Genomic DNA, 20,941 nt, shown 5'->3' with positions numbered 1-20,941 from the left:
TTATTATCAATTTCTAATGTACCATTCTATATATCGATCATAATTTAAATGTGTTCTGTGTATCCTGAGTATTTGTGTCCTTTGTTCCTGATCCACAGCATTCCCTCAAGGACAAGACACCCATGTAAACATGGATATCCCCCCTGTGTCTGAGCAGATTGTGGAGACTCTCAATGATCTTGCAAAGTCGTTTCAAGAAATGGCTGACCGCTGCTTGCTGGCACTTCATTTGGAAGTCAGGTAAAGTATCAGAGTTCGCCAACCCAGCATCCCCTTCCTTCCTCCTGGTCTCCCACAATCCTGCAGGAGGAGAATACGACTGTCACCCTGACTACAATAAGGCTAAACAGGAAAATTAGAAATACCTTACTTTATCTTCATTTTCCACTGCTCAAACACCTTGCCGAAGCCGCTCTAGACAAAGCCTCAGCATTTGACACTCAAACATTGCACTTGGAACTTGCACACAGCCACTCTCGCAATGGCTGCTTCAAAATGGCCGCTCTGCAAGAACAGATCTCCCTTTTATTTGGTTCTAGGAACTGTCCTGATGGCTGTTTTTAAAATCTGCAATTCCCCCTCTTCAGAGCTCCACAATCTCTTGTGAAACCACTGCTTTTCAAGGCTATTCTGTCTCTGAAGTATTTGAATACAATTTGTTGTGCTCAACACAATATAAATGAAATTAACATTTTTAGTTATTGATGTATCCTAGTAATTAATGCCACAAGTCTAAAATCATTTGAACAAGAGATTCTTCTCCGCTTCATTTCCGTTTAGCTGAATTATGGACTATGCTCTCTTTTTTATTAATTCTTTATTGATTTTTTTTTTCTTGGTGTCAACGTCTTCCTCATTGGACAGGTTTATTGTCCAAATGGATGTATTGGTGTTTTTTTTAGGGAACGCTTCTAAACACAGCAGAAATAAATCATTCTTCATAAGTTCATAAGTTCTATGAGCAGAATTAGGCCATTCGGCCCATCAAGTCTACTTCACCATTCAATCATGGCTGATCTATCTTTCCCTCTCAACCCCATTCTCATGTCTTCTCCCCATAAACCCTGACACCCTTATCCATTATATCCACATAAATATCCATTGACCTGGCCTCCACAGCCGTCTGTGGCAATTAATTCCACAGATTCACCACCCTCTGATTCTTGTCAAATAAGGTCAAAAGTATTGACAAATTAACTGTGGATTGGGTAGTAAAAGGAGAAATCTGTGCAGAGGATAGCTAATATCACACCATAGATTCGAGGTTTCTGAGGCAATCAAACTATTGATGCTTCATCTGAAGAATTAGATACTTGAAGAATGAGCTTTGGCACTACTGAATGATATTTGCCATCTTTGATTTTTTAAAATTATTCTTTTAAATGTGCCCTTTGTGGTGTTTAAGAATTAGGTTGTGGCCATATCTGATGTAAACATCTGTAGAGGTTAGTAATAACTCCCATCAAAAGTAACCAAAACAATATTTTTGTGATTTACATGCCTTAAGAAACTGATCTGTGCACCCCACCCACACAGCCAGATCTTAGACACATGCCAGCAACATCCTTTCAACACTGCCTCGAGAAATAGATCAACTCTGTTGAGGAGATCTCTCTGACAGCCATGAAGTTACATTCAAACTTGAAGAGATCCCCATAAATGGGATTAATTAGTGGAGAGAAGTGGAAATTAGTGTAGAGTGGTAATGACACATGGATCTTACAATGGAAAGCCTCCTCAAGCATCGAGCCAGCCCACTGATCACACCAAGTCCACAAATTCAATGGCAGGAATGGGTCAATTGACCAAAATCCCAAAATACATACTGGTACAGGTACTGCCCAACATTGTTTGTTCAGTGCCATTTTTCACAACAAAAAGAAAACCAGAGGTGAAGGGATCTTTTTCCATTCAATTACTATTAGGAGAACTCCCACTTCATTTTAAATTAAAAGTAAGAAATGCATAGTCAATTGTGAAGTATCAGAAATGTACTTTTCTTCCCTCAATAAATTATTAAGTGCATCGTTTATTCTAAATAAAAATCAAAAGAGTGTATAAAGCATATAAGTTTCAAAATTTCGAAACTAGAAAATGCCAATAGCTTCTGAATGACACCTAAAAATGACCTCCAAGATAGAGGCATTTAGTGAAAGGCACAATGCTGGTACCAGTGAGTAGAATAAGGTAGAATGCTGAGAGGAGCAGAGAGTCACTTTTGTTGGAGGACTTTTTATTATTTTCCCCGAGTCCCCTTGATTAATGTTTTTAATTATGTTTGAGGAGCATCAGTAGCTGTAGGCTGTCACTTTCACCTCCACATTTCCTTTACGTACCACCGCCCATCCCCAGAATGGCCCCAACTACACCATGTCCAAAATATTCTGCACAGGAGGCTTATCATTCTGATGCCAGTGGACATCAGGAGGAAGCAGCCACGCCCCTTCTCCACTGTAGATGTGCATTGTCTGCCCTGTATGTGACGGAATATTGCAGTAATATTCCATATTGCTATGTGAGATTCTGCTCTCAATATAATCTAATTAAATGTGAGCAAAATTGTTTTTTTTTAACTCTTTCGTTAATAGAACCATTTGCCATCCTACATGCTGCCATAGTGTAGATAAGCTTTCTCCTTTAAGTCAGCCACTATGCAATAATTAACAATTTGTGTTCTAAGCCATGTGCAAACCTCTTTTTAATTAAGACAATGCTGGGAGCTGGTGATGAAAACCAAACATCCGTGAGAATTTTACATCATTCCATGCACATAATTCCAGATTAGTTTTCTTTTTGAACAATTGAGCAGTTTGGAGCTTCATTCCAGCTCTGGAGACCTTACATTAACCTCCCTTGTTTCCTCAGAGTTCACTGCTTTCACTACCTAATCCCACTGGCTAAGCAAGGCAACTATGCCATTGTTGCAAATGCAGAGAGCATGGATTATGACCCTCTGGTGGTGCGACTGAACAAAGACATCAGTGCCATTGAAGAAGCCATGAGTGGCAGCTTGCAGCAACACAAATTCCAATACATTTTTGAAGGTAAATGAGTTGAAACTTAATCAATATGACTGCATGCAATTGCGACGAGATTTGTTTCAGATCATTGATTTTCAGCCATTAATACACAGAGAAATCAATTGTTGAAATCACTGTAGGATTCAGAAAAGATTTATTGGCATCAGATGACAAACTATACTCCCATTACTGAATTACAGTCATGTACAAATACACTGACAGACAAGCATAAGTATGAACTGAATTGATGCAGTGTCTCCCAGATGGTTGCACATCTAATAACACATTTGCATTGTCTATCTTTACCTCCCTGACAATTTATGAATATCCTTTAAGATAAAGTTTGGGTGCTGTTACATTCTGAAAACAATATCTATACACAAACAAACACTGTCAGGTGCATGTTTTTAAGGACAAGGACATTACCATTGTGCAAAATAGAATTTCATATGACGCTGTAGAAAGATTACCAATATGAATAACGGGAAGTAGAAGATTCTGCATTGAATATGTGTGAATGAATATACCTTGGACATAATGTTTTTCACATTCCCTCAACGCCACAAAGTGTTTACGCCTCATGAATACGTTTTTTGAAGTCGAGTCACTGTTGGAATGTAGGAGCGAGGTAGAAAATTTGAGAATAATGATTACCTACTTTAAATTGTGCTCATTGTGAAATAAATATTCTGTTGCTCTTTGCCATCCTTCCTTGGAGAGTAGGACCCCATAACACTGCTGCTTGACCTTCACCAGCCCTTTCATTCTGGATAATTGAGCTACCATCCTGCACTGTTTCTCAGCATAGTTCTAACAATGAATGCCTGCTGTGCCTTGCCTGGCCTCTCAGGTTATTCAAATAAATTAATCCCTCAATTTCTGTCTGGATCAATACCACAGCAGTTGATGGTCTGGAGACTTGCACTGATTCATGTGTAGAAACACAACAAATATCTAGAATGTTTAAGTTGCTACCTTTAGGAGAGAAAAGCCAGGAAAATAAAATGTAAAATAAAATTCTGTGGTATGTTTTTATATTGTCTTTCTGCGCAGATCCGATTTATATCATACCGTTGGGTCCTGTCCCCTCAACGTGCGGTTGCGGGGGAGGGGGACGGCCTTCGGTGTCACACACACACTAACCACTCTCCACACACACTACCCCCACCACCCTAGATATTATATTAATATATTTCATTCGCTCCTTTTACCCCATCCCCCGCCCTATCCACTCACGCACAACCCTCAACTGCGCACGCGCGGCTAGAGGGGGGGGGGGGGGTGGGGGGGGAGGGGGGGTAAAGAGGGAGGAGAGGGGTAGAGATTGAGGGGTGGGGAGGGGTGCGGCATCACAGGGGAGGGCTGGTACCCGAACGTAATACTCCACCATTCACCCATAGGTCCCAATATTCACCACTCCCTAGAGAGGGAGGAGGGCAGAGAAAGAGGGGGGGGGGGGGGGGCAGAGAGGGAGGGAGGGGGGGAAGAGAGGAAGGGGGGGCAGAGAGGAAGGGTCCCCCCCCCCCCTCTCCTTCTTCTTCTCCCATCTCCTCCCCCCCTTCCCCCCCCCTCTTCCCCCCTCCGTCCACCCACCCTCTCTCACCCCCCCCCCCCCCTCTCTTTCTCTTCCCCGGGGAATGGGTAGAAAGGGAGGGGGAGAGGGTAGAGCCGGGCGGTAGCAGCCATTATGGTCGCGCGGGAGACGCGATGAGATGGTGGCCAGCAAGAGGCGACAAAATGAGTGAGTGAGGGGGAAGGATTTTATTAAAAATGTGTACAGACAAATGACTAAATTTAAAGAAGAGTGCATGTGCGAATCTAAAAGTAAAATCGCTAGTGAAATGGTAAAAATCTCGGTGTTTTTGCGTCTGGTTTTCGCAGAGTAACGAATCAAAGGCAAAAAAAATGATATACACACACACACACACACACACACACACACACACACACACACACACACACACACACACACACACACACACACACACACACACACACACACACACACACACACACACACACACACACACACACACACACACACACACACACACACACACGGTTTTACAAGTATACAGATAGATTTGTCACCCTCATTTATTTGAATTTGTCATTGACGTAGAGCTGGAGTCAGAGCTCATCCTGTCATCAATTTTATCTTTACAAACTCATCTGTTTATTTTACAAAGTAGATTATCCCACAAAGATACATTACCAGATGACAGAACCTCTTAGGAGCAGCATCAGGGTCATCAGAAAGAAATCAGAGATAACTAGAATGGTCCCAGGACTTACTGTAGATCAGGAAATTTAGAGAAGCACATTAAAAGCTTATACTCCTCAGAAAGGCAATAATAGAATTTATGGAGGAGAAAGATTGGGACAGGTGTGATTCTTTAAATTCAGGAGGAAATTTCCAAGTGGAATGCAGAACATGTTATTACCAAATCGAGGAAATTTAACCAAGTGCCCATATACAAATAGACTCAAAAAGCTAGTGAAACTGAGACTGAAGAGTCTCGACTTGAAACGTCACCCATTCCTTCTCCCGAATTGCTGCCTGTCCCGCTGAGTTACTCCAGTTTTTTGTGTCTATCTTCAGTTTAAACCAGCATCTGCAGTTCCTTCCTGCCCATACAGAAATGTTGGGAACTCTCAAATATATGAATTGGCTTTTCATGATTAAAGGCGGTAGCCTTGCAGACTGAGCCACTCTGTGCAGTGACCCCACTGTGATTCCATACGTAGAATCATTAGTGTGAATGATTGCAAAGACATCCATTTTTAAAATTTGGATACAGTGCATTTTTGGATTACAGAAAGGAAAAATCAGCAAGAGTCACTGCATGCGATTGTTCTGCAATGAAATTCAGAGTGAGGAGATATAAAGGGAATGATTGGATTATTATAGAAGCATGTGAGGCATGTGTTAGGTGGATCACTGATTGTGGGAAAGAAGGTAGACCATTACTGCAGGTTTCAACAAGAAGCCAAAGAAATACATCTCTGTTCCCTGAGTTAGCTGCTTCATGCATAGAAACTGGTTAATAATAAATCCAGGCGTTAATATTGACACCATCTACATTTGACATCCACCACCATTGATCATGTTTGAACAAATTAAATCATATGAATAGGATATCCGCCTGCATTGTATTGAATTGAAGATAAACATGACTTGTGCAGGAAAGGAGGAATGAAAACATTATTTTTTAATTATAGTTTCAGTTTAGTTTATTGTCCCGTGTACTGACCGAGGTACAGTGAAAAGCTTTTGTTGCATGCTGTCAATTCCATATAGAGAGATATAGAGGTATATCCATATAGAGAGGTACAGGTAGCATTGCGGTTTGCATGCTGGTGTTGAAACGATATGGTACCCTTTCAAAGATTTATGCATTGACATCAACAGCCATGCATGGCTCTGCAGATCTTAACAAAATAAAATATCTTTATTTTTCCTGCATATTTCAGTAGTTTTTGAACATTGATTAAATCCCACCATTTAACGGGAAAATTGAATGATTGTATCAATGTTAATTTTAGAAAAGATTTAACTTTTGTTTCTGCTTTGAACCTAGGCTTGGGTCACCTAATTTCCTGCATTTTGATCAACGGTGCACAGTATTTCAAGAGGATCAGTGAATCAGGGATCAAGAAAATGTGCAGGAACATTTTTGTGCTGCAGCAGAACCTGACCAACATCACCATGTCTCGAGAGGCAGACTTAGACTTTGCAAGGTTAGTAAAGGAGAGGCTGGTAACTACTTTGTGAAGCAGAACAATGTAAGGAAAGTATAAGGTACACAAAAATACTGGAGAAACTCAGTGGCATCTATGGAGCGAACTAAATAGACAACGTTTCGGGCCGAAACCCTTCTTCAGACTGATAGGGAGTGGCGGGGAGAAGGAAGGAAAAAGGAGGAGGAGGAGCCCAAAGGCTGAGGAAAGGGAGGAGACAGCAAGAGAGCAGACTCCCCAAGCAGAATATGAGGTGCTGTTCCTCCAATTTCCGGTGTTGCTCACTCTGGCCATGGAGGAGTCCCAGGACAGAGAGGTCAGACGGGGAATGGGAGGGGGAGTTGAAGTGCTGAGCCACCGGGAGGTCAGGTAGGTTCTTGCGGACCGAGCGGAGGTGTTCGGCGAAACGATCGCCCAGCCTCCGCTTAGTCTCACCGATGTAGATCAGCTGACATCTAGAGTAGCGGATGCAATAGATGAGGTTGGCGGAGATACAGGTGAACCTCTGTCGCACCTGGAACGACTGCTTGGGTCCTTGAATGGAGTCGAGGGGGAAGGTAAACGGACAGGTGTTGCATCTCTTGCGGTTGCGGGGAGGAGGTGGTACGGGAGGGAAGGGAAGAATTGACAAGGGAGTTATGGAGGGAGCGGTCTTTGCGGAAGGCAGACATGGGGGGAGATGGGAAGATGTGGCGAGTGGTGGGGTCACGTTGGAGGTGGCAAAACTGACGGAGGAAAGTATATGTTATTTTCCACCCTGCATTGTCAGGTGCCCATTCGGTAGGAAAAGAATATAAATGGCAACTGTCTGCGATGCCAAGTGGAGCTACTAAACACATGCAAAGACATTAAGCAGAATGTTAACAGAATGCAGTTATAAGCCAGTCCTTTAATCACAGAAATAGAAAGCCTACAATTAGGGGCCATTAACACAACTTCTAATAAATCTAACAATGAGTTCAGTAAACACTTCTTCAATCAGAGAATGGTGAATAATGTGGAACTTGCTGCTCCATAGAATTCACATTTGTGGAAATTGATGTAATAAGGTGGAAAATTAATTCATGGATGCATTTGGATCACTTTTCTAAATCTATATGTTGAGAAAACCTACTATGGGGGAATAATACTCGTTTGGATCTGTCTTGTGGAATGTGAAAGGGTTGATTGATATATTGATCAACAGCGTATTGTGACAGCAGAAATAACAGAGCAGACACGAAGGGATATTGTTACATGTTATCTCAACAGCTAATTATTCAGCACCAAATATTGAATTCATCAAAAACTCCCATTGGAAATCCCCAAAGTAACTAGCCCTCCCTGATAACCAGACGGTCAATTTATTAATTTGCATGTTATCCTTAAATTGGGGTCCAGACATCCTAATTTTCCCAATTGTATATACGTGGCTTAATGGACCACTGACAAAGAATCAATTGAACAATTATTAATTTCTAGGAATGTGGACATTGTTGGCAAGGCAGGTCTTTATTGTCCATTCCAAATGTTGTGGCGGGGACTCACAGGAGTCCAGAAAATAATTAGTTGGATGCACAGAGTTGTGTGATCGAACGTATTTATTACTATTTCAGTGCTCCCTACTCCAACAACGTGCACAGGCGTTACCCGACCTTAAATACCCAGCGTCAGACCCCGTGACCCGATGCCTCCCACTCCGAGACGCTCAACCCCTCCCTCCTGAGCCGAGGGTTCGCTATGCCCATGGCTAGCCACCAGGTGCCGCTGCAATGTTGCCATAGTGTGCTACCGTCTTGAACTGCTACAGTCCATTTTACACAAATTGCTTTGGGCAAGGAGTTCCAGGATTTAGACCCAGCAACAATTAAATAACAGTGATAAAAATATTATTTGGCACGTATCAGCGCATATTTTCATGTTATCTGGGTCTTTCGGCAAACATGCACAGACTGCTGCGTAATTGAGGAAGAAACAAAGTGCTGGAGAAACTCAGGCAGCAACTACGGCGAGAATGGACAGACATCTGTCCATTCCCTCCACAGATTCGGCCTGACCAACTGAGTTCCTCCAGCACTCTTTTTGGCTCAAGAATCCAGGATCTGCTGTTTCTTGTGTCTATGTCTTCATTGAGGAGTTGTGAATGGAATTAAACAGTGTTCAATCTTCAGCAAAAATCCTCATCTCTGACCTTAGGAGAGGGAAGATCATTGCTTCAGGGCAATGTCCTTGATTTCTATTATCCTATCAGGGAAGTGCCTTCTATTAAGGAGGTACCGTTGAAGTCTTGCAGGCTGACCTCTCCTGTACTGAGCCAAGCGCCAGCTCCTCTACCCCTTCCACAGAAAAACACCAGGCCACCATCTCCCAGACTGTTTCTGAACGCATCGCCTCTGGCAAACTCCCATTCCACATCCTCTAACCTCATTGTTTAAGAGGGAACTGCAGATGCTGGAGAATCGAAGGTTACACAGAAAAGCTGGAGAAACTCAGCGGGTGTAGCAGCATCTATGGAGCGAAGGAAATAGGCAACGTTTCGGCCCGAAACGTTGCCTATTTCCTTCGCTCCATAGATGCTGCTGCACCTGCTGAGTTTCTCCAGCTTTTCTGTGTAACCTCTAACCTCATTATTCCTAAACCCAAAGTACACATTTTTATCTCCTTCGCAAAATCTGAAAATAAAACATCCCTGGCAGACACATTGTTTCTGTCTGCTCCTGCCTCACTAAACTCATCTCCAAATACCTCGATTCCATCTTGTCCCCTCTTTGCCCAGTCCCTTCCTACCTACATCTGAGGCACCTCACATGCCCTTCAACACTTCAATAACTATCAATGCCTCATCTTTACCATGGATGTCCGGTCCCCTTATATTTCTGTTCCCTACCAAGAAGGTCTCAGGGTCTACCAGATCGTCTTTGAACAAACACCCAATCAGTTCTCTTCTTCTAACATTCTCCTCCACCTGGCAGTATTTGGCCTCACCCTCAGCAACTTTTTTTTTAGACTCCTTTCACCTTCTTCAAGTAAAAGGTGTAGCCATGGAGCACGTGCATGGGCCTGTCTTTTTGGTTACGTCAAACAGCCTTTTGCCTCTGTCTCACTTAGGAAACCTGAACGGAAACCTCTGGAGACTTTGCGCCCCATCCAAGGTTTCCGTGCGGTTCCTGGAGGTTGCAGGTGGTTGCCAGAGGTTGCAGGCAGTGGAAGCAGGTATGGAGACTGACAAAAACCTCCGGGAACCGCACGGAAACCTTGGGTGAGGTGCAAAGTCTCCAGAGGTTTCCATTCAGGTTTCCTATGTGGGACAGGGGCATTAGTTCCAAACCTACACTGGCACCATTCCCCTCTTTCAGATTCAGATTCAGATTCAACTTTAATTGTCATTGTCAGTGTACAGTACAGAGACAACGAAATGCATTTGGCATCTCCCTGGAAGAGCGACATAGCATATGATTTGAATAAATATTTACATTAGCATATATACAGACATAGTGTTTTTCCTGTGGGAGGAGTGTCTGGTGGGGGGGGTTATTTGCAGTCACCGAGGTACGTTGTTGAGTAGAGTGATAGCCACCGGGAAGAAGCTGTTCCTGGACCCGCTGGTCCGGCAACGGAGAGACCTGTAGCGCCTCCCGGATGGTAGGAAGGTAAACAGTCCATGGTTGGGGTGAGAGCAGTCCTTGGCGATGCCTGAGCGCCCTCCGCAGACAACGCTTGCTTTGGACAGACTCAATGGAGGGGAGCGAGAAACCGGTGATGCGTTAGGCAATTTTCACCACCCTCTGCAAGGCCTTCCGGTCGGAGACAGAGCAGTTGCCATACCATACTGTGATACAATTGGTAAGGATGCTCTCGATGGTGCAGCGGTAGAAGTTCACCAGGATCTGAGGAGACAGATGGACCTTCTTCAGTCTCCTCAGGAAGAAGAGACGCTGGTGAGCCTTCTTGAAGGTCCTTGAAGGTCTTTCTCTGCTGCATTGATGACTGCATCGGGGCTGCCTCCTACACCTCTCATTGATTTCATCAACTTTACCACTAACTTCCACCCTACCATCAAAATTCACATGGACAACCTCGGACACCTCCCTCCCCTTTCTCAATCTTGTTTCCCCATCTCAGGAGATAGATTATCAACTGATGTTAAACTATAAACCCACCAATTCCCACAGATAGTCCAGATAACTGCCTCTCACCCTGCCTTTTGCAAAGATGCCATCCCCCTACAACTATCAATAGCTAGGCGTTGTCCCGCCCCATCCTCTCTTCCAGATTTCTCCCCTCGACTACAGTCATTCTGAAGCAGCGCCTCTCAGAAAGCAACGTTAATGATTTATATCCTTTCAGGACTTACTTTCAATGTAAATAAGTGAACATTGTTAGCCCCATTGTTTCTTTCGCAACAAATCCCAACCCAATTCGTCTCTCCCTGCATCGTGTTTTCATGATTGCAGCGATAAAGTGAATAATGGAAATAATTTATATTCTTGCTGGTAAGTTCTACTGATGGGAATCTGAATGATGAGTAACATTTCCTTACTGATTTAATTGGCACACTCATCCATTTCTCCCGAATAACCAGTCAGATGTATCAACTGCATTAAAAAAAAGGATCATTAAACCTGAGGTTTTTTTTCCCCAAATGTGTACATCAAAATACAGGCAAAATGGTGGTTTTAATTATTCATTATTGCAGGTTATGTTGATGAGTTTGTGCTGTCCCTGCTTTAAAGGCATTATGCTGATGTGTAAAAATGAAATTTGCATTCTGTGTAAGGTATTAAATTGAACTATGAAACTTTATTCATCCGAGGAAAATTATTTGCAAAACAACCCAGTAAATTTGTCTAATTTATTTGCAATGCGGATATATTCCATTCAGTGCTGTGACCTGAATTATAAGCATATATAGCTGCTCTTTTACCCACATATAAATATGCTGGACTTGATGCTGGATATATTGCAAAATATCATCAGTCAATGTCTTCACATATTATGGTTCTTAATGCATCGGAATATTTCTCGCAAGCCTTAAGGCTTATCTTTATTTTACAGTTTAAGAAAAATCGAATCATTCCTTGTAATGAAAACTAAACTATAGGTTATTCTTTTAATGATGTAATGAAAGATAGCATCGATATCAGCGTCCATATTAAGTATTAATCAACTCGTGAACATACCATTAAATTTAAGGCAGTTGAGTTTGGATTTTATGAAGCTGGAGGTTCTTGTTTATGCTATGATCATAGAATTTTTAAACATAAAAGCAGGCGATTCAGATCCTCGATCCTGAGACAGAGCTTTGAAACGGATGTCCAAATAAACCTACCTCTGTGCACTTTCATCAGGGGGCTGCAGTCTTTTTACCGTTCAGTTAAAGTTGCCAGGCTTTTGGGTCGGCATTGTAGTTCACTTTCCATGGAAACTGGATTTCAGCTTGTTTGCTATTAGGAACATTGAAACAACAAACTAACCATTTCAAGTGAGTGCCTTTGTGAATAATTGCCAGGCAGGTAGGCAGCTTATCCCTTTATCACCTGTATCCTTGCCTTACACATACAACAATCATATTTTGACCCTTGAATGACAACATGACAATTAATAAACACTGCCCTTCAAGTATAAGGATTGTAAATTCAACACTACCCTGTACAAGTGCTAGTAAAATAAATTAATTCATTGTCACCGTTCCAAAAGGAAAGTATTGCTCTTGTGGGTACACAAAAATGCTGGAGAAACTCAGCGGGTGCAGCAGCATCTATGGAGCGAAGGAAATAGGCGACGTTTCGGGCCGAAACCCTTCTTCAGACTGATGGGGGGTGGGGGAGAGAAGGAAGGAAAAAGGGAGGAGGGAGGGTTAAGGAAGGTTGGCCGTCTGTGAGCCCGAGGGTGGGGGGATGGGAGGAGACAGCTCGAGGGTTAAGGAAGGGGCCGTCTGTGATCACAACATGCCTCTTGTGGTGTTGGTTGGCACTATCCTTATCGAGGGCCCCACAATAATATGTGTAAGAAGGAACTGTAGATGCTGGTTTAAACCGAAGAAGGGTCTCGACCCGAAACATCAGCCATTCCTTCTCTCCAGAGATGCTGCCTGTCCCACTGAGTTACTCCAGCTTTTTGTGTCTAATCTTCCGTCTAAACTACGTTTGGGAAATCTATATATGGATTGCTGCATCTGCCCATATAACATAGTCATTGCATAGTCATTAATTATATAACAGTTTTCTTGGACATATTTAAATAAAAGTCTTTTTGTCTTCAAAGCCTTTTTAATAGTCATTTATGCAGATCAGGATACTGCAAAACAGCATCAATTAACTGATCATTGATCTGAGTGGTATTTGGTGGTTGCAATGCACAATGACACATCTTTGTTGTATCAATCTAATATGTCACTGAAAATAAAAAAGTGACAAAAGAGCTCTGCACATTACAGCTCCCACGAATGCACGGAGTTCTTCTTGCTTGACTGCTGATTTGTAATAACAAAAGGGAATGTCTGACCTCAAGTTAAAACAATTCTGTGCAAAGTTTTACAAGTTCCCAGAGAGTCAATGGGTTGATGTGTTTTAAGAGGTGACTTTGCCCCACATTGCATATACACCGCATCTGATGCAGATGTGAAGTGGTGTGAAATGGCCTCCTGAGTAGGAGACAGGTGTCAATTTGAACAGTGGAAGTGTATTATGCCCCTGTCCCACTTAGGAAACCTGAACGGAAACCTCTGGAGACTTTGCGCCCCACCCAAGGTTTCCGTGCGGTTCCCGGAGGTTTTTGTCAGTCTCCCTACCTGCTTCCACTACCTGAAACCTCCGGCAACCACCTGCAACCTCCGGGAACCGCACGGAAACCTTGGGTGGGGCGCAAAGTCTCCAGAGGTTTCCGTTCAGGTTTCCTAAGTGGGACAGGGGCATTAGGATGTCAGATTCTGTTCTGAGTCGCATTGCCTCTCTTTGCTTACTGCAGTTTGAGGGATGCATCTTTGCAAAAACAAAATTAGCAATACTTAGCAGGTTAGGCAGCATCAGTGGAAAGAGAAACAAGGTTGATATTTCAAGTCCAATTCATCAGACGAAGGATCTCACACCTAAAACATTCTGATTCTCTTTCCATGATTGCTCCATGACCTCTAAGTGTCGCCAGCTAATATTATAGTTTTTATTTCAGATTTCCTGCAGCTACATTTTGTTTTTGGTTTTCATATGTATCTTTTGCTCTTTTGGTGGACAAAAAATTTTAAGGTACTAATTAGTACGAAGCAAAAGAGTTTTCTTGGTATCCTGGTTAATATTCATTTTTTAAAGGCTCCTCAAAGAGATTTATGAAGATATATTTTACTAGCGTTTGTGAAAAATTGCTGACAATAAACTAGCTGAAACATATCTCTTCAGTTCCCTTCAAAACTATTTCATGGTGGTGAATCATTCACAGTGGTTTGGATTGCATGGAGAGTGCTACATCAGTCCTTATTTTATTTCTGTATAGAAGCATGCATCCTGGAATGGTCATACAACTCACCAGTTTTCTATCATTTTTGCAAAGCATTCACATTAACATTTCCTTTGTTAGAAAGGGGGATAGACAAGGACAAATGAGAGATAAGAAAATAGATTCACAAGGATTTGAAGGGAACAAAGAGAACCTCAGGCATTCCAGAGAACCTCGTCTGAGGGACAACACTCCCAAGTTGTGGAGAGTGTAAGCTATGTCAGGAAAAGTGAGGCAAGACCATGAAATTATTTGTAAATGAGATCAAGGACCTTGAAAGCCAAGGGGATTCATGCATAATGGATAGAGTAATGTTAACTAATTTGGTGCTATTTAAAGTTCATAAATAAAATGTCAAGTGTGAAATGGTTAATTTCTGCGTACTTTGTACTCGTTTCTGCTGCAATAGCACGGCAGAAATTATTACTAGAAAGTTGTAATTAACTCTGAAATCGCTATTGCCTACGGTCGTGAACACTTTGCATAAACGAGTTTCAGCTCAACACTAATTTCATTTAATTTTTCATTCTTTGAGGTAATTCATAAATATTTATGACATATCTAACGGACAAGGAGAGGAAAGAAAATTTCAAAATTTGATGGATGATTTCAGTGATCATATCACATGATGAAATGTAAAACGTGACTATAATTGGCCTTTTATAACCTTAAGATTTCCTGTTTTGACACTGTGCATTATTGTAATTATCTGAACAGCCTTATTTTCTATCAAATATTTGCTTTAAGTAAATTGGGTTTCCAAATTCTAAAGGGTTTTGTTTGCAGACAATTACCTTTATCGCTAACTAAACCAACATTCCTCTGGTATCAGAAAAATATTTTGTTAACCAACTACAATAATTTATTTAGTGTTTTATCTTGCCTGTTCCATAAAAGTGATTTTAATTCATGAAATGTCTTATCACATTCAGAAACCTATGAAATTGTTTTGACACATGAAATATGACAATGACAGGCAGGGAAAAGAGTAGCTGGTCTGTCAAGCCCGTTCCATACTCGATTCCCCAATTATGGGAGAATAGTCCCATCACCTTGTGGGTACCTCAGGTAGGGTTGCCAACTTTCTCACTCCCAAATAAGGGACAAACGGTCAAAATAAGAGACAAATTCCCGACGTAAATTTGTTGACCGACTCGGCCTTGCCTGGGCGAATGATGAGTTCGCCCGGGTGCTGGACTGCGCACAAAGCCCAGCCCACTGGCTGGGCGTTGTGTTCTGCTGCATGCAATCGGCACCCCATCCAACACATGAACCGATGATCGGCCATGAGAAGGAGGGGTGATGGTGTCGGCAGTAAGCAAAGGTCCGACTGTCACAGACAGCTGGCCGGGCTGCTGACCGACGGGGCCATGGGCGAGGAGCTGCTGCTGCACTCCATGTATTACTGATGAAATTAAATGTATTACTGATGAAATATGTAGATACGTTATAAAAGATAATGTGGCACTGCCCTACCTTGTCCTGGCAAGGGGTGTTCTCTGTTGGAAGACTTTTATTCCCATGGATCTACTTTACCTTTCATTAGCAAATTATAATAGAAGTTTAACATTAACAAAGATAAACTTTTGCCCCTAAAACACACCTTTCCCACTTTTTTGTGCTTTGAGTTCTCACACAACTGCCTCGTGCCACTTCCTTGTGCTTCTCCTTCATCGCACCAGCTTGGAATACCATCAGTGCTGCCCATTCATTGACCATGATGTGGCTGTGCACCTGTTCTCTCCAGTACTTTATATTATTTCCAGGTGTACAAAGTGGGAAATGTTTCATCCGCTTGTGTCTTTCTCCACCACGCATCTATATGTGCCCTGCCAAAGCACAGGAAGGAAGTTGCATTTCACCTACGACCCAATCCTTGTGCACAACTCCATTATAAAACACAAATGAGTAACAGTTTAGAAGAATACATTGTATTAAGAGTATGATCAAGCTCCTTCCTGTGCTTCAGAGAGGCAGGAAGAAACATTTACAATTCCTTGTTAGAATTTAAATGGACCATAAAGACACACTTTTGAAATCCTATATTTTTTTCATGAAATGTGCCCATCAGGAACTTCCAAATGATAATCATTCTTCCTTCAGTTTAAACTATGACGTCCCCTTAGCACTAACTGAAACTTCAGCTGGAGAAAAACCTTTACAGATGGACAAGTGGGTAAAAGGTCCCTTGGTAGAACATGTAACCTCCACCTCAGGTCCCAGATTGGGTTTTCTCAATTCAGCCAAGCTCGCATTTGGGATATTAAAATCAGCTCCTGGCATGGAAGGAAAACTCAGGAAAAGGCCTAGCACGAGAACCGAGGGCCATGGGCGAGGAGCTGCTGCTGCACTCCATGGGCTGCAGTATGTCAGGGTGGGTGAGGCGGGACCGGACGTGGCGCTCCAACCCAACATTCTCCTCGACTCGAGAAGTAGCGGTCGAATACGGGACCAGGGTGGTCCCCTATGGGACAAACCAATATACGGGATGTCCCGGCTAATACGGGACAGTTGGCAACTCTAACCTCAGGGGCGGATAAGGCTGAGGGCGTAATCCCTGACAGAAGGTGCTTGCTTTCCCATGGGTTGTTTTGGTGAAAAATGGGACTATGAGAATAAACCAGATAGAAAATCAGGAGTGGATCCCGAAGCAGTCTGGCAGCATCCTGCAATAATGAAGGGAGCTCTTGCATCCATGCATCCAGTTAACTTCTCCAGGCATTTTGACTTTGCCTTTTCCCTGGAAGCTGCTTTGCCCAGATGAGAGAGTAAGTTTGAATCTTCTTCACTGCAATCCAGGTCACTCAAAAGTCATGTCATGAGTTTTTCAAGCCCAGGTGGATCTATTGAACTATCTCAATACACATCACAACAGTATGGACTAGATGTCATAGTTTTACTCAATAACAAGCAGTGAACAATAACCCACTTTCTCGTGACGACTAGAGCAGAGAGACTTCCAGTCCATTCCTACGTAAGCATGGAATCTTTCAGAAATTGCAAAAGAGAGAAACCACAATATAAAGTAAAAATTCTATCCAACCCATCCATATTTTGTGGACAATAAATGGGGCTGAATTCCTCTAGTAAATACTACATTTACCATTGTGAATGCAACCATGGTGTATATGGTGTCTGAAGAACAGTCACGACAGGAAACGCCACCAATTCTTTCTCTCCAGAGATCCTGCCTGTCCAGGCAGGATCTCTGGAGAGAAGGAATTGGTGGCGTTTCCTGTTGAGACTGTTCTTCAGACACCATATATACCATGGTTTGTCCCGCCTAGTTACTCCAGCTTTTTGTGTCTATCTTTGGTTTGCAGAAACGGCATTTTGTTTGGACCTCAAGGGGTCCAAATGACAATTAAATTGTATCTTGTATCTAATTTCCTACACATGGTGTGTAGGTGCATGCACATCTAAATGGACATGTCTTGAACTTGTTCACAGATCACTGTCGGCAAATTATTTAGTACACTCCTCCACTACATTCCATAAGCTGCCTGGGGTTCCCCAGCAATAATGCTATGAATTTGCTAATAATTTTATACCAGGTTACACCTAGCTGTTTGCAGATTACTATGTTTACATAAGTCTGAAGAAGGGTTTCGGCCCAAAACGCTGCCTATTTCCTTCACTCCATAGATGCTGCTGCAACCGCTGAGTTTCTCCAGCATTTTTGTGTACCTTCGATTTTCCAGCATCTGCAGTTCCTTCTTAAACACATTACTATGTTTACATATTTGCTGTGCTGCTACAAAAGATTGGACAAAAGATTCTCAACAACTTCAATAGGGGGTTTACAGTATGGAGGCAGAATAACAAGAATTGTGTCTTTTAAGTAATAACATTTTTATTTTTTAAATTGCAATTATCTTTACGTTTCTTTATAATTTATTTAATTCTATTAATTTTTTTATGGCTCTGAATATCAGACTTTTTTGGATAGGTAGGCTAGAAAGGTACTTACTATTTATTCATATGGTCCCATCGATGATGATGTGAAATTATATGAAACTATAAACAGGCGGAATGAAATGAAACTATTACCATCAGAACTGGCAGTTCACTTGACGTTTTTAATTCTGGTTTGGCATTATTTTTTGTAAACAGGCAGTACTACGAAATGCTGTACAACAATCCTGACGAGCTGCTCAATCTCGTGGTGGACCAAGGGGTGAAGTACACAGAGCTGGAGTACATTAATGCCCTAAGTCTCCTCCACCGCAGCCAAACGGGCGTCGGAGATCAGACTACGCAAAACATGCGTGTACAGCGGCTCAAAGAGATTATCTGTGAACAGGCTGCCATCAAACAAGCCACCAAGGACAAGAAGATCACTACAGTGTAGGGAGCCAGGCATGTGAAAGAGAGTCTGAGTAAAGAGAGACTTCATCATATTTAGAATTGTTCAAAGCCAACCTGCAATATGTTTGACATTTGTTTAATTGTTTAAATGTATTACTGATGAAATATGTAGATACGTTATAAAAGATAATGTGGCACTGCCCTACCTTGTCCTGGCAAGGGGTGTTCTCTGTTGGAAGAGTTTTATTCCCATGGATCTACTTTACCTTTCATTAGCCAATTATAATAGAAGTTTAACATTAACAAAGATAAACTTTTGCCCCTAAAACACACCTTTCCCATTTTTTTGTGCTTTGAGTTCTCACACAACTGCCTTGTGCCACTTCCTTGTGCTTCTCCTTCATCGCACCAGCTTGGAATACCATCAGTGCTGCCCATTCATTGACCATGATGTGCCTGTGCACCTTTTCTCTCCAGTACTTTATATTATTTCCGGGTGTACAAAGTGGGAAATGTTTCATTCGCTTGTGTCTTTCTCCACCACGCATCTATATGTGCCCTGCCAAAGCACAGGAAGGAAGTTGCATTTCACCTACGACCCAATCCTTGTGCACAACTCCATTATAAAACACAAATGAGTAACAGTTTAGAAGAATACATTGTATTAAGAGTGCGATCAAGCTCCTTCCTGTGCTTCAGAGAGGCAGGAAGAAACATTTACAATTCCTTGTTAGAATTTAAAATGGACCATAAAGACACACTTTTGAAATCCTACATTTTTTTCATGAAATGTGCCCATCAGGAACTTCCAAATGATAATCGACGTCCCCTTAGCACTAACTGAAACTTCAGCTGGAGAAAAACCTTTACAGATGGACAAGTGGGTAAAAGGTCCCTTGGTAGAACATGTAACCTCCACCTCAGGTCCCAGATTGGGTTTTCTCAATTCAGCCAAGATCGCATTTGGGATATTAAAATCAGCTCCTGGCATGGAAGGAAAACTCAGGAAAAGGCCTAGCACGAGAACCATATTTGGATTTCATAACTGAGTATTACGGTCAAAAGGTGATCTGTATAACTGTGTCACATTCTCAGATAGAGAATGCAAGGAGAGACTTCTTTGTAACAAAATAGAAAACCTACTGATTAAGTATGTCTTGTGTGGTTAGATACACAGCAGACTGTCAAAGGGTATCCACATGCATATCCGTATACATAATGGGGTTACACAATTGGGCAAATTTCACTGACATGGCTGAAATAAGGTTAATTTAGTTTAACAGGATTGAGCCCAATTAATAATGAACTTTTATACAAAATTCATTTTTTCCCCTTTTTTTTTACATTTTTTAAATTCCTCATCTGATTGGTTTAATCACATTATCACGAAAAAAAATGAATGGTGGTTTCAAAAAGAGACAGATTTATGCTAAAATACACAACTGAAAAGTACACTTTGTACAAGAGGGACTATCTCCAGCTAGCAAAAGGCTTTGCACAATAAACAATGCAGATGAATGGGTCATACACACAAACGCAATTATCACTGACGGTGCAAGACTTGTGTAATGATCGGATGATGTTCACATCTTGTGATCTTCTGAATGAACAATCCGTAGCATACTCCCAGGGGAAATAAGTTGATCTATCTTTTCCAATGACCATTGAGTTGTTTCAGTCTGAAGAAGGGTCCTGACCCAAAACGTCACCTATTCATGTTCTCCAAAGATGCTGCTTTGCCTGCTGAGTTACTCCAGCATTTTATGTCCTTTTTGCTTGCTTTTTTTTAAATATCTCTGGCTTAATATCCTCGTCCTTGTCCTGTTCAGCCAAACCACCTCAGTCAGCCACGTATGTAATTTTGGGATGGTGAGTGAATCCAGATTTTGAGGCTTTTTTCATGTTTTACAAATCCCAGACTTCTAAGCCATGCAATAGAAGGCATTTGAGTCAAGTATATCACATAGAATTTTCAAAAGAGTAGAAGATGTTAAGGAAGCTCCAGAAATTGTATTTGTTCTCTCTGGTGTATGTAGGTCAATTAAAAAGGACTTGCTCTCCTCTAAAAGGAATGACCCTTTTTTTAATTTCTATGTACCAAACTGTCTGTGCAAGAAAGATTCATGCTCACAAATATTGCATACACTCCCAACTGTTATCAATAGAAACAGCAGAAAATAGATTGTTGCCAGCAGGGCTTTCTCAAAATTAGAATTGGTCAAATGCAAAATAAAAAGCACATACATAGAATTAGTATTGCAATAATTATTTTAGTTAGATCAGTAAATGAATGATTTGTGATTACGACTTAAACTATGAGATTTATCCCTGCACTGCATGGGCCAATGGCTCCTCTGTTCTTAGCGTGTTCAAAGCATTCTGCAATAAAGCTGGAATTAAAGTTA

The 20,941-nt window shown here is 41.8% G+C and overlaps 1 protein-coding gene across 1 annotated transcript in view; it reads left to right on the top strand.

The window, feature by feature from the left end:
- Positions 1-20,941, top strand: part of exoc4 (exocyst complex component 4) — a 362,722-nt gene extending 341,781 nt beyond the window's left edge. Inside the window, exons 14-17 of the mRNA XM_055653386.1 lie at positions 99-240; positions 2,866-3,044; positions 6,602-6,761; positions 18,342-20,941. Of these exons, the coding sequence (XP_055509361.1) occupies positions 99-240; positions 2,866-3,044; positions 6,602-6,761; positions 18,342-18,579 (719 nt within the window). The 3' untranslated portion in view covers positions 18,580-20,941. The remainder of the gene's footprint in view (positions 1-98; positions 241-2,865; positions 3,045-6,601; positions 6,762-18,341) is intronic.

Source organism: Leucoraja erinacea, chromosome 22 (genome assembly GCF_028641065.1).
Source record: "Leucoraja erinacea ecotype New England chromosome 22, Leri_hhj_1, whole genome shotgun sequence".
NCBI lineage: Eukaryota > Metazoa > Chordata > Chondrichthyes > Rajiformes > Rajidae > Leucoraja > Leucoraja erinaceus.
This window is presented reverse-complemented; position numbering and strand designations above follow the sequence as displayed.